General features: G+C 41.0%; 1 protein-coding gene across 2 annotated transcripts in view; it reads left to right on the forward strand.

The window, feature by feature from the left end:
* Positions 1-14663, forward strand: part of arhgef28a (Rho guanine nucleotide exchange factor (GEF) 28a) — a 535445-nt gene that overhangs the window by 95901 nt on the left and 424881 nt on the right. For both annotated transcript variants that reach the window (XM_041186008.1, XM_041186009.1), the window contains exon 5: positions 6139-6322. In XM_041186008.1, the coding sequence (XP_041041942.1) occupies positions 6139-6322 (184 nt within the window). The remainder of the gene's footprint in view (positions 1-6138; positions 6323-14663) is intronic.

Consider the following 14663-nt stretch of genomic DNA (forward strand, 5'->3'; position numbering starts at 1 on the left):
AAAGAAAGACATGTTGGAAGTGCCATTGTGGAAGGTAGAGTCATCATAACAGGTGTGACAGAGACGTGGAAACTGGGAAAATGAGGGGCCTAAAGGGTCATGTTAATACCGTCCAACTGTGTGTCTCTCTCAGGGTATTGGCTGGCAGGGTTCTTACAAGGCTTTAGGTTCACCTAAAATATTTCACTTATCCTGTTGAGAGTGATCTCGAATAATCTCCTTTACAATGTTTAGAAAGGAGGGCCAGCAGAGCCTGCAAGTTCAACCATGTCCCACAGAATGGTGGTACAACACTGGACACTCCCATGAACATTCAATAAAGAGTGAAAGCAAAAACACATAATTGTTTCTTCCACAATAAGGAAATGTCCCTAACTCCCCTGTAACCATCATTATGTGCCAACCATGAGGCGTTCCAGTACAGTCAGTTTTCTGACTAAGCTAGACTCAACAAATAACAATGGGCATTCACGAATAAAGTGAAACCGAAGTAATGTGAAATATTTACAAGTGGCACACCCGTGCCACCTTTGTGCTCTCAATAATTATTAAGCTAATGGAATGGGGTTTAGCAGGAAAGTTTTTTGGCTGCGATGAAGAGCCTCCCTATTTGTCCAGAAGGCTCTTTTATAGCACACCTGTAGCTGGTGTATTGTCAGCTGTTGGCGAGTGTCACCATTGAGAAGCATCCCGCACCGTGTGATCGAACGTGCCTCCATTGCATGCTGGTGGCATGTTAATTTGAATTGTAATTGCGTGGGAATCGGCGAAAAGCAAAAGAGCTGCCCACCCTTCCTGTTCTGCCATCAGGAATGGCGTGCCACAGATAAAATTTCTCTCTATGTAAATGAAAATATTCTAATGCTGCTTGTGTGTCTATGTAAGTTGCGGTCGTGACTATTCGCCAGTGTACATAAAGATCTTGATTAAAATGAGTAAATGTGCTTTAGAGTACTGGACTTGTATATATAGAACAGCAAAATGCAAGCTGCCCTTTATAGATGCGTCTATCACACTGAAGGCCATCATGCAATTAATGAGGAACCTCTTGAGTTATGGGGAAACAGCTGCTGGAATGCATTAGCCTTAAACGTAAGTTCCTTTATTGGAAACTTGGCACCCATCATATCTGGGTTTCAGAGAAGCAAGAAACTGCTACAGAAACTCTGCATTTCCAATAGGTAGGACCATTGCTTAACAAGATAAGGCATCACTCATACTGTGATGAGGAGGATGGCAAAAATGTGTGTATATACTTATGTACATGTGTGTGTAATGTTGAGTTGTACTTCCCACCTTCTTGTGAGAGGAGCTGTTGGTGCTTGCTACCTCCTTTGACCAATAATAGGTGACTATCCTCTGAGGATGGGGATGAATGAGATAGGCTTGAGGGTTCAGGTGGTTCCAAGATATGTCAAGAATGGAATTTTAGAATCAGATCAATCTGTTGTGCTATCCTTAAAATTTCAAGATTTACAAGGGAGGTTGCCTTTTACATACACCTGATGACTGACCAACCAGCTTGTCTCATTTAATAGAATCTGGAATTTGGATGTGTCACTGAGTGTTGAGATTCTTCCCATTTTGTTCCAGATAATTCAGAAAGCTATGTCTTAACACATATGATGATCATGGCAAGACAATCAACAGAAAGCTCACTAGAGCTACAATATCGTTTTAGCTGTTTGAAGTTCAGCAGTATTCCTGTGTGCACATGAGTCTGTAAGCCTTAATTCTCGCAAACCTTTGCCTAAATTCTCTGTACTTCAGTAGTTGGGTGTACTTTTATGGAAAGAGTGTGGACTAAATTCCAAGCCAATGATAGATTACCTGTATGGACTTCTCAGTAGTTTCAAAATAATCCAGAGAAATGGCTGTTTGCATTGTATTTTTGGTACCAATGTTCAGTAAATTTTGTCTCATGGCATAGCATGTGATTTTAACACATGGTTTCTTTATTTTGTTTATCTTGTCTTTGGTCCTTGATTCAGAATCAATTTTAGAAATACTGTAACCAAAATGGAGATTGCATATTCAGGTAATAGTCAGCATATTGGCGCAGAGATGAGTGGGATTTTCAATTTTGTTGCCTGGACAGAACCTAATAGAATGGATTGTCCACTTTTTACAGAACCCATCTGACTTTTATTCTCTTGGTTTCAGTGGAAGAAAAGTAGATAGATGGGCTAGACTACTACTGCCCAATCAATAAAGTTGAAAACGACTCATGAGATGTCCACCTATAAGAGAACATTTCAAGGTGCCAGAGTATGTTGATGTGCTAATATTTTGATTGCACTTTTTTAGATCTGAATATCCAGCAGAAATGCCCCTATTTTATATCAGTCGCCCATCAAATATCTCACATAGCAAACAGTTTGTTGCCTTCTTGGATTATTTTATGAACTTCAAACCTGAATGTGATGGATTACTGAGAATCATTTAAAAGGAAATTGTTCTCTGGTCAAAAAGGAAGTCTTGGATATACATGTTACTGAATTGTCAACTTTTACTCAGTTTGGTTTGTGAAACTACAGATGAAATTCATGAGGGGACATAAAATCAAGTTGAGGGGCAGGAGGCTTAGGGGGCATGGAGGAAAAACATTTTTACCCAGAGGGTGGTGACGGTCTGGAATGCACTGCCTGGGAGGGTGGTGGAGGTGGGTTGCTTCACATCCATTAAAAAGTACCTGGATGAGCACTTGGCACATCATAATATTCAAGGCTATGGGCCAAGTGCTAGTAAATGGGATGAGGTAGGTAAGTCAGGTGTTTCTCACGTGTTGGTGCAGACTCGATGGGCCAAAGGGTCTCTTTTGCACTGTGTGATTCTGTGATTCTGTGAAATGGGATGTAGCTTTGATACAGGTATCCAATCCAATAGCAGTAAGGAGATTTATCGTTTTCTCCTGGGCCAATGCTAACCAAGAATTGTGCATAAGGTCCAGCTTCTGATTTTATGGGCTGTGGTCTAGACTAAGTGAGATATCTTTTTGTGATGTGAATGAGAAAAACTATTAGAACATAACATGAATCATACTGGAGAATACCTAAAATAATTTTCTTTCATTACTTTGTGCCAGCAGCACTGTAAATATCTTTCGGAAATTCCATTTGTATGATCATTTCAAATCTCCTCAATCATTTAACTAGTTAAAAAATGAGCAGTAAAACATTGTGATCATGAGCAGAGCTCTACTGAGAAACCTGAGCAGGCACTTAATTGTATCTCCACATTGTTCAGATGTCTCACATACAGTGACACTGTTTAATTTCTTTTGAAGCCCATCTAACTCCACAGGTGTTTTCTGGGCTGCAGTGGAGATAATCCCAGACTATTCTAGGTAAGGTCAAAAATAGCGTTTCTTGTGGTGCCAAATACGATTATTGTGTTGGATGACATTTTTGTATTTTTCTCTAAACTGAGTAGAAACTCGTATCAATAGTAGAAGAAACCCCTTGAAATAGTATTTTGAAATTGTTTCATCTGGCCGAAGTTCAATAAGACAAACAGAAATGAATGCTGCATTTTTCAGTAGTATAGTGTATCCGAATGAGTTGATCCATTTAAGTGATTTGGGGTACACAAGAACACAAGAATCGTTGAGCCTGCTATCCCATTCAACGCGATCATGCCTGACCTTGGGCTTCAACTCCACTTTCCCGCCTGCTCCCCAAGTCCTTTGATTCCCTGAGAGACCAAAATCTGTCTAATCTTGGCCTTAAATGTATTCAATAATGGAGCGCCACAACCCTCTGAAGTAGAGAATTCCAAAGGTTCACAAGCCTTTGAGTGAAATAATTTCTCCTTATCTCAGTCCTAAATGATCTGCCCCTTATCCTGATGCTGTGCTGCCATGTTTTGGATTCCTTGACCAATGGAAACAATCTCTGTGTCTACCCCGTCAAGACCCATCAGAATTTTGTAAGTTTCAATGAGACCGCCTCTCATTCTTCTGAACGGCAGAGAACATAAACCCAATTTACTCAGCCTCTCATCACAGGACAGCCTTCTGTTTAGTGAACGTTCGCTGCACTGCCTCCAGTGCATTATATCCTTCCTTAAATATAGAGACCAAAACTGCACACAGTATTCTAGATGTGGCCTCACCAAAGTCCTGTACAATTGTAGCAAGTCTTCTTTATTCTTGTACTCCAATTCCTTTGCAATAAAGGCTAACATGCGATTTGCCTTCCTAATTGGTTGCTGTACCTTCATGCTAACTTTCTGCTTTCCTTGTCTGAGCACACACAAGTCTCAATGAATATCAACATTTACATGTTTCACACTTCTTAAAAAATATACTGCAGCAAAGTAGTAGGTACAGGCAGTGAGTTCATTTTTGTAGTCACTTAATTAGTGTATATTAATTATACAGAAATCACGTCTCCATATGTCATAACATTATCCCATGCAGTGAATATTTGGAGTATGTCCAGAACAATTGCATAATTCCTTTATTGTTTGTATTTAATTGTACACTTCAATTAGTCCTAATTGCTGGCATCTCTGAAGTGTTTTTTGTTAAAAGTTCACATTATTTTGTTGGCATAATTAGAGTAAAAGATTTTTTGGTGCTTTGCCATTCATTTGCAATTACATTCAAAGTTATAATGAATGCATGCACCAAGTATGTATTAGTCCAGATTTTTCTAACTCTACTGCACAAAAATAAGGCAGGATTATGTGGAACTGGATGGATGTTCTGCACTCCCACACCTCCCCCAAACATGATGCTGAGATTGTTTTACAGTGCATTTTCTGATAGTTGGGATCAGTGGTTGTAGCTATTCTCTGAATTATATTTTACCCCAGCACCATTACGAGTGCTAAAGGGTTTGAAAGAGGAGGAAGACCTACAGAGGAATTTTTTTTCTTAATCTTTTATGAGAGATGTGCATCACTGGAAAGGCTGCCATTTGTTGCCTGTCCCTAATTGCCCTTGAACTGATTGGCTCTCTAGCCCAGTGCAGAGGGTAGTTAAGAGTCCACTGCATTGCTGTGGGCCTGGAGACTGGGTAAGGATGGTAAATTTCCTTCCCTAAAGGACATTAGTGAACCAGATGGGTTTTCACAACAATTGATGATAGTTGTCATGGTCACCATTACTGAGATCAGCTTCTAATTCCAGATTTATTATTTGAATTTAAATTGCACCAGCTGCCATATTTGAACCCATGTTCCCATAGCATTAGCCTGGGATTCAGAATTATTAGTCCTGTCACATTACCACTACAACACCATTTCCCCACAGTGCCACCTCATCCAGCTTCATACAGCATAAAGGATGATCTAGGCTGTTGGCATTTTGAGTGGTGGTACAGAGATGGTATTCATTGCTTTATAGCGCAGTTAAAATGTTTGTTCCTTCAGCGCTTATATGTACGCCATAGTACACAAATCAAACCTGATTAGATATTTTATATTTCACTAAACCTTCCACCTTGCCAGTTATCCTTTTGGATGATCTCCTCAGTGGTTCATTCTGGTGCCTTCACCCTTGTCTAGTTAGTATTTGATCTGTCTGTGGGCCCTTTTCTACCAATGACTATGATCTCGAAATTACAGTATGGGGTATAAGTGTATGAATACTTAGCATGCACCTACAAGCTTCCTTTCTCCATTAATTTAACAGTTATATCAGTCCATTTAAATTAAAAGATTAAGGCTGATATACATTGTGATTTCTCTGGAGGTCCCCTAAATTCTGCTAAAATTTCTCTCTGCATTGCATCAAGAGTACAATTATCTCCTGAGCGCATAACCAAGAAAAAAGGGACATAGACTCTTGCATTGGTTCTTTGCCCAGTTTGCACTTCATGTGAATTTCTGGGTATTTTTGAAGGTGGAGAGCTTTATCTGGAACAGGCAGAAGTGTTGAAATGATGCGTCAATGTGGATATGAATAACATTTAAAATTGAGCTTTAGTTTGAGCTGATATTAGCCTTAGAAGCTTATTAGAATGAAGTCAGAAAGTGGCAGATTGCAGTCACCAGGCATTGTGATTTGATATAATTTATCTCCTGTGTTTTCGTCAGTGCCAATGTTGAAGTAGTCAAGAAGGTGAATGCTTTAAAAAAAACTTCTAGACAATTGAAGTAACTCTTTACCCTGATTTGCTTTTTTGTTTCTAGAGATAATCCACAGGGAAACCCTGCTGCATGTTTCAGTGAGATTAGGTCTTTATAAATTCTCTCAGTTTCTGCTGTGCAAGCCTGGTGGTATCCAAGCTATCATGGTGCCCAATGAGGAAGGAGTGACACCTGTGGACTTAGCATTGGAGAACAGGATGCAATGCCTTGCTGAATTTTTCAAAGAGTAAGTACCTGATGTAATATGAATTAAGGCTGTTTTCCATTTCTAATGTGACAGGATTTATTTTTAACTTCATTACTACAAATCTGTTTTGATTATGATAAATGTCCAAATAAGTGTATAATGTCTTAAATATAGAATGAAGTAGGAGTGTAAGAGCTGGTATAGAATTGCAAATGACCTTACAAGTGGGTAATATGTAGAATTCAATGTATGGATACCCAAGGTAAATATAGGAAAAGTGTTAACTTAGGTGATACTTTTACTTATTCAGAAGGGTTTTGAGAATTTTTTTGGTGATAGTTCAAGCTCATTAGACTAAATGGAGAAAAAGGTGCTGATTGACACCTCTTAACAAATTCCATGATAACAGATAGTGTCGAGAGAGAACATTAACATGACTTTTTCCAAAATTTGTTAGATTCTGGAACGGTTCCATCAGAATGGAAAGTAGCAAATATAACCCCTCTATTCAAGAAGGGAGGGAGGCAGAGGGAGGCAGAAAACTTGAAACTATAGGCCAGTTAGCTTGACATCTGTTGTGGGGAAGATGTTAGAATCGATCATTAAGGAGGTTATAGCTGGGCACTTGCAGAAACTCAAGGTAGTCAGGAAGAGTCAGCATGGTTTTTGTGAAAGGGAAATCATGTTTAACCAATTTATTGGAGTTCTTTGAAGGAGTACCATGTGCTGTGGATAGAGAGCCTGTAGACATGCTGTACTTGATAAGGTGCCACATCAAAGGTTATTGCGGAAAATAAAAGGGCTTGGTGAAGGGGGTAACATATGAGCTTGGATAGAAGATTGGCTGGCTGTCAGAAAACAAAGTATGCTTCAATGGGTCTTTTTCTTATTGTGATGACTGGAGTCCCACAGGGGTCTGTGCTAGAGCCTCAACTTTTTACAAATTTGTATCAGTGACTTAGATGAGGGGAGTGAAGGCATGTTAGTCAACTTTGATGATGACACAAAGATGGGAAAGCATGTTGTGAAGAGAACATAAGGAGGTTGCAGGTGGATATAGATAGGTTAAGTGAGTGGGCAAAAATCTGGCAGATGGTGTATCATGTGGGAAAATGTGAAGTTGTTTACTGTGGTGGTAAGAATAAAAAAGCAGAGTGTTACTTAAACTGAGAACAGTTGCAGTATTCCAAGCTGCAGAGGGTTTCTGGTGCGTGAGTCACAAATGATGTGTAGGTACAACGAGAGGAATTGAACATAAAAGTAAGAATGTTATGCTTTAGTTATAGAGGGCATTGGTGAGACCACATATTGAATATTGTGTGCAGTTTTGGTCTCCTTATTTAAGGAAAGATGTAAATGTGTTGGAGGCAGTTCAGAGGGGATTTGCTAGATTGATACCTGGAATGAATGGGCTGTCTTATGAGGAAAGGTTAGACAGACTGGGTTTGTTTCCACTGGAGTTTAGAAGACTGAGGGGTGACTTGATTGAAGTGTGGAAGATCCTGAATGGTACTGACAAGGTGGATGCGGAAATGATGTTTCCTCTCGTGGGTGACTCCAGAACTACGGGGCATGACATTACTTGCTGTATCTGCGTACTAACTTTTTGTGACTCAAGCACTACCAACCCCTAGATCCCTCTGCAGCTTGGAATACTACAACTCTTCCCTGCTTAAGTAATACTTTGCTTTTTAAAATCTTCCTAACAAAGTGAACAGCTTCACATTTTCCTACGTTAAAATTAGGGGGTGCCCTTTTAGGACACAGATGAGGAGAAATTTATTCTCTCAGAGAGTTGTGTGACTGTGGCCAGAATTTTTCGTTCGTCGGGCGTGCATGCGCCTGATCCGAACGAGCGTAAAATGACGCACGATGTCAGGCAAGCGCCCCAACTTCATCGTGCATGTGCGTGATATTTCGGTTGGCGAGCGCACGCGGGAGTTGGCAGTACGCCCGCTGACAATTAAAAGGCCTATTAAGACCAATAAAGTAATAATTGAGTTCAATTTTTCGCTGCCCATCCAACCTTACAGTTGGCGGGCAGGCAAAAAGGCCAAGAGGCATTTGGATTTTTTAGGAAACCTCGTCCACGGGCAGGATGAGGTTTCCAACAGCAAATAAAAATTAAATAAAAATTTTTAAATTTCATTAATAACAAGTCACATGAGGGGACATTTTTTTAATGTTTTAAATTTCTTTATTCTTAATTTTCAAAAAGCTTAATCTCCCTGAGGCATCTCTGTGCCTCAGGGAGCTTTTCCTGCACATACCTGTGCGAAGTTCCCTGCTCGCCAGCCTCTCCCTCCCACACAGGTAGCGCGGAGCACTGCAGCACACATTTCATGCTGTCTGGGCCTTAACTGGCCCGATCGCGGGTGGCGGCTGGCTTCCCGACTGCTCCTGCTCACCCCCGCCGAGCCTACCTGATGAGGGCAGAATCCTGGCCTACGGAACTCTCTGACTCTGAAGGCGGTGGAGGTGGGGTTATTGAATATTCTTAAGGCAAAGGTAGATAGATTCTTGTTAGGCAAGGGAATCAAAGGTTATCGGGGTAGATGGGAACGTGGAATTCAAAACACAGACAGATCAGCCGTGATCCTATTGAATGGTGGAAGGGCCGAATGGCCTACTTCTGCTCCTGTTTCGTATGTTTGTATGTACTTTGTGCCACATGCAGAGGAGTGCAATATGATTCTGTTTTCACCAAGATAAAAGTGGGAAGTTATGTTTCACTATCCACTTGCTTTTCATGAAGTATCAAAAGACATAACGCCATATATGTGTTAAAAGTATGTTGTTTATATTGTTAAGATACACAGCTGAAGGGCATTGTTTAATTAATTACTTGAGTCACTTGTACAGAGTGGACAGCTCGGATATTTGGTGTGAGAGGAAAGGTATGAGACTGAACAAAGTCAGCAAACTCTCTTAGTACAGAAAAGCTCGATGTCTTGGTTTTGACTTCACCAGCTGGCTTGGATTCCATTAACAATATGTACTCTCTTACGAGTACAGGTACAAAATATATCCACAGAGCACTGTTCATCCCTTCCTCCTCTTTGCCCAAGCACAGTATAACGATTGTATAGTTGGTGTAATAGAAAGAACAGCTCTTTTGCAGGAACTATAGAATTAATAAATTAATTACTATGGCATGTACTAATGTGCAAAATGGGCTTCAGGACAAGCTCAGGTGATGCCAGCAAGCGAGAACAAGTACCCCTGGTTCACTGGTTGAGAGGTGTTATGCTTCAGAAACCTCTAGTGAACTATAAACCTGGGAAGTTTTTTTGAAAAAGCATAAAAATAAGTTGCCTTCAATGAGTGGATGATAGTGTGGCCCTTTCAATTGGGACTTGGCTTCTAAACCACCCAGATTAAAGGAACTGCTTTCTTCTGTCTGACACATGAAACTATGGAGCAATCAGAACATGATTTTTGGTACAGCAAACTCTCAAGTAACTCAGAGCAAATTTGTCCCATCAGATAGACCAGAAAGGTGGCAGATTGTGGGGTAATAGGTAGGGGGACTTGTGTTGCACCTGGTCTTGTGCTATCTGGGGTGCAAATGTAGAATGTTGTTAGGGACATTCCTCAATTTTTAATACACTGAACAGTTGAACAAGAAAGATTTGAAGGAATGCAGAATTCTCAATGGCCTGGAGAAGGTTATGGAGATCAAGAGGATGAGACCATAAAAGGGTTTGATCTGTATGAGGATCTTAACTATTAGCCATGGCATGGTGGGGAACCATAGCTGCGAAGCATGCACAGGGGTGTTGGATTATTGGGATTGGTACAGGATACAATATGGATAGAGGTTTCTGTGAACTGAAGTTTTTTTGGAGAGTGGAGTATGGGAGGCTGGCCAAAAGAGCAGTGGAATAGTTAAGTCTGAAGTTGACAGAGGCATTGATGAGGGCTTCAGCGGCAGAATGATTGGTGTAGGGTTGGTGACGGGATGGAATTTGATGATCTCTATGATAGAAAGGGCATATGACTGGAAGCTCAGGTTCCAGTTGGGGAGTGGGTGGAGTCTGTAGTAATGGTCAGGAGTTTGTGGTAAGGGCCAAAGACAATGGCATCAGTCTTCTCAAAATTTAACTACAGGAAATTATGACTCCTCCAGGACCAGCTGTTGGATAAACATAGAAACTAGGAGCAGGACCAGGCCATTTGGACCTTCGAGCCTGCTCAGCCATTCAATATGTTCATGGCTGATCCTCTATCTCAATGCCACATTCCCACTTTCTCTCCATACCCCTCGATGCCCCTAATATCCAAAAATTTATCAATTTCTTTTTTGAATATACTCAGTGACACAGCTTTCTGTGGTAGAGTGTTCCACAGGTTGACCACCCTCTGAGTGAAGACATCTTTCTTCATCACAGTCCTAAATGGCCTGCCCCGTATCCTGAGACTGTGGTCCCTGATTCTAGACTCCCCAACCAGGGGAAACATTTTCCCTGCATCTAGTCTGTCTAGCCCTGTTAGAATTTTATACTTTTTAATCAGATCCTCTCTCAATTTTCTAAACTCTAGTGAATAAAGGCTCAGTCGAACCAATCTCTCCTCATACGACAGTCCTGCCAGCCCCGGTGTCACCCTAGTGAACCTTTGCTGCACACCCTCTATGGCAAGTATACCCTTTCTTAGGTAGGGAGACCAAAACTGCACGCAGTACTCCAGGTGTGGCCTCACCAAGGCCCTGTATATCTGCAGTAAGACATCCCTACTTCTGAACTCAAATCCTTTTGCAATGAAGGCCATTGGCCTTCCTAATTGCTTGCTGCACCTGCCTGTTTACTTTCATTGACTGGTGTGCAAGAACACCCAGATCCCTTTGTATATCCCCACCTTATTACAATTTAAATAATGCTCTGTCTTTCTGTTTTTCACACCGAAGTGTATAACTTCACATATATCCACATTATACTGCATCTGCCATGTGTTTGCCCACACACACAACTTGTCTAAATTGCCCTGAAGCCTCCTTGCATCCTCCTCACAACCCCACCCAGTTTTGTGTTGTCAGCAAATGTGGAAATATTGCATTTGGTTCCCTCATCCATGTCGTTTTTATATATTGTGAATAGCTGGGGCCCAAGCACTGAACCCCACTAGTCACCGCCTACCATCCGGAAAAAGACCCATTTATTCCCACTCTCTGTTTCCCGTCTGTCAACCAATTCTCAATCCATGCCAGTATGTTACCCCCCAATCCCATGTGCTTTAATTTTTCCCACCAGCCTCTTATCTGGGATCTTATCAAAAGCCTTATTGAAATCAAACTATGCCACATCCATTGGTTCTCCCTTATCTATTCCACTAGTTACATCCTCAAAAAACTCCAGTAGATTAGTTAAGCATGATTTCCCTTTCATAAACTCATACTGACTATGTCTAATCCCGTTAATGCTTTCCAAGTGTTCTGTTACCATGTCTTTTATAATAGACGCTAGCGTTTTCCCCACTAATGATGTTAGGCTAACTGGTCTGTAATTCTGTTTTTTCTCTCCCTCCTTTTTTAAATAGTGAGGTTACATTTGCCACCCTCCAATCTGTAGGAACTGCTCTAGAGTCTATAGAATTTTGGAAGATGACCACCAATGCATCCAATATTTCCAGGGCCACTTCCTTTAGTACTCTGAGATATAGATTATCAGGCCCTGGGGATTTTTCAGCCTTTAACCCCATTAATTTCACTAGCATCATTTTTTTACTAATACTGATTTTCTTCAACTCCCTCCTCTTACTAGACCCTTGGTTCCTTAATAATTCTGGGAAATTATTTGTGTCCTCTTTTGTGAAGACAGCACCAAAATATGTGTTCAATTCTTCTGCCATTTCTTTGTTCTTCATTATAATTTCCCCCGTTTCTGACTATAAGAGACCGACATTTGTCTTGGCTAATCTTTTTCTCTTCACATATTTATAGAACCTTTTATGTTCCCTGCAAGTTTACCCTCATACTCCATTTTCCCCTTCTTGATCAATCTTTTTGTCCACTTTTGCTGAATTCTAAACTGCTCCCAATCTGCAGGCTTGTTGCTTTTTCTGGCAATTTTATGTCTCCTCTTTGGACCTAATACTATCGTTAATTTCTTTTGTAAGCCATGGTTGAGCCACCTTTCCTGTTCTACTTCTGCGCCAAACAGGAATGAATAATTGTAATTCTTGCATGTGTTCCTTAAATATTAGCCATTGCCTATCTACCATCCGCCTTTTTAGTAAGGTCCCCCAATCCATCATTGCCAACTCGTGCCTCATACCCTCGTAGTTCCCTTTATTTAGATTCAGGACCCTAGTTTTGGATTCAACTTTTTCACTCTCCATCTCAATGAACATTCTTTCATTTTATGGTCGCCCTTCCCCAAGGGACCCCACACGCAAGATTGTTAATTAATCCTTTCTCATTGCATAATATCCAGTCTAGGATAGCTTGCTTTCTAGTTGGTTCCTCAACGTATTGGTCTAAAAAACCATCACGTACACACTCCAGGAAATCCTCCTCCATAGTATTATTGTTAGTTTGGCTTGTCCAATCTATATGAAGATTAAAGTCACCCATGATTATAGTTGTACCCTTATTGCATGTGTCTCTATTTTCCTGTTTAATACCTTCCCTTACATCTCCGTTAGTGTTTGGGGGCCTATAGACAACCCGCTACAAAGTTTTCTGCCCCTTGGTGTTTCTTATCTCCACCCAGAAAGATTACACATCATGATTTTCCTAGCCAATATCCTTCCTCACTATTGCATTGATTTCCTCCTTATCTAACAGTGCTACCCCACCTCCTTTCCCTATTTAGCTGTCCTTCCTAAATATTGAGTACCCTTGGATGTTCAGTTCCCATCCTTGGGATGCAATTAGCCGGTAGCTGCAGTTGGACACACTTCCTGCACACATGGTCACCAGGGACACTGGAAGTATTCATACTTCCCACATAGCACAGGAGGAGCATATCACAGGTACGAGCTCTGCTGTTATGACTTCCCTTCAGGTTAAGCTCATTAGATACTCCCTTCAAAGAATACTAACTACGCTAGGGGCCTTATTCCACTCCAAACACTCCCACTACAGTGCAAAGTCCTCACCTTAGTTTGTTTAAGTTAATGGACTGCAGCAGTTTAATGAGTAGAAAAAGTAGAAGTACTCACCTTACCCTGCTTACCAATCAGCTGCCTCCCCTGTGTTGCGTCACTTGTTGAATCATGACGTCACTTCAAACTCCACCGTCTGAAGGTCCTGAGGGTACGCTTCTCCTCTCCAGTCTCAGCCTCTGTTTCTCGCGCCCTTTCATACCACTTTCACTGGCCTCTCCTTTCCGGTCTACAACTCAACTTCTTCCAACCCTAACAGCAACTATTATTTAATTGCTAAGTTAAAGAAAGGTTAGACTTTAGATAGAATTTACCCCTTAAACTCCCTCAGTCATCAATCTCCACTGAAGCTCTCTACTGCAGCCAAACACAGCACTTCAGTGCAGACAAAGTCAGGACTATACGATAGCCTACCTTTATACTCTCTGAACTTAGCCTCTGAAAACCTGATTAGGCCAGTTATCTAATGAACAAGTTACAGTTGCAAGCAGAGCCTGTATGAGCCCTGTTTTAAGGCTGGACTAAAACTCACCTTCCAACCCTAACAGCAACTTTTAGTTAATTGCTAAATTAAAGAAAGACTAGACTTTAGATAGTTACCAATCTCCAACTGAAGCACTATACTACAGCCAAACACAGCACCCTACTGCAGACAAAAGGAGTAGAGCTGGGTATTGTGAGTGTACACGTGCAAGTTGATGGCATATTCGCAGATACTATCACCAAGAGTTTGGGCTAAAGATATATCCTTGAGGAACTCCAGCAGTAACAATGTTGGAGAAGGAAGGGAAGCGATTTCTGAAACTCTTATTATTGCATAGGTAAGAGTGGAACCAGCTGAGGGCTGGTCCACTGAACTGGTTAATGAAGGAGAGGCAATGGAGGGGGATGGTATGGTTAATCATGTCAAAAAGCTGCAGAGAGGTTTGAAAGCATGAGGAGGAAAATGTGGGAATATCACCAGACATCTCTCAAACTCAGTACAGGATGCAAAGGAATTTTCTCTCCCATAAGGTTGTGGATATGGGGACAATTGTAGCTTGCAAGACTGAAGGTAATCATAGCATAGGTTATGAAACATAGACTGGTTTGGGTGATAGATCAGCCATAATTTAAATGAATGATAGATGCAGTCTCAAAGGCCTGAATAGTTTACTCCTGATCCTAAACAGAGCAGACTAAATCAGTGCTTCATCTCCATCCATGTACCACCACCTCAGCCTCTAATTTGTAATAGCATTTCTGAAAATGCCGTGTCTTTTAAAGTAACATTTAC

Source organism: Carcharodon carcharias, chromosome 4, assembly GCF_017639515.1.
Source record: "Carcharodon carcharias isolate sCarCar2 chromosome 4, sCarCar2.pri, whole genome shotgun sequence".
NCBI lineage: Eukaryota > Metazoa > Chordata > Chondrichthyes > Lamniformes > Lamnidae > Carcharodon > Carcharodon carcharias.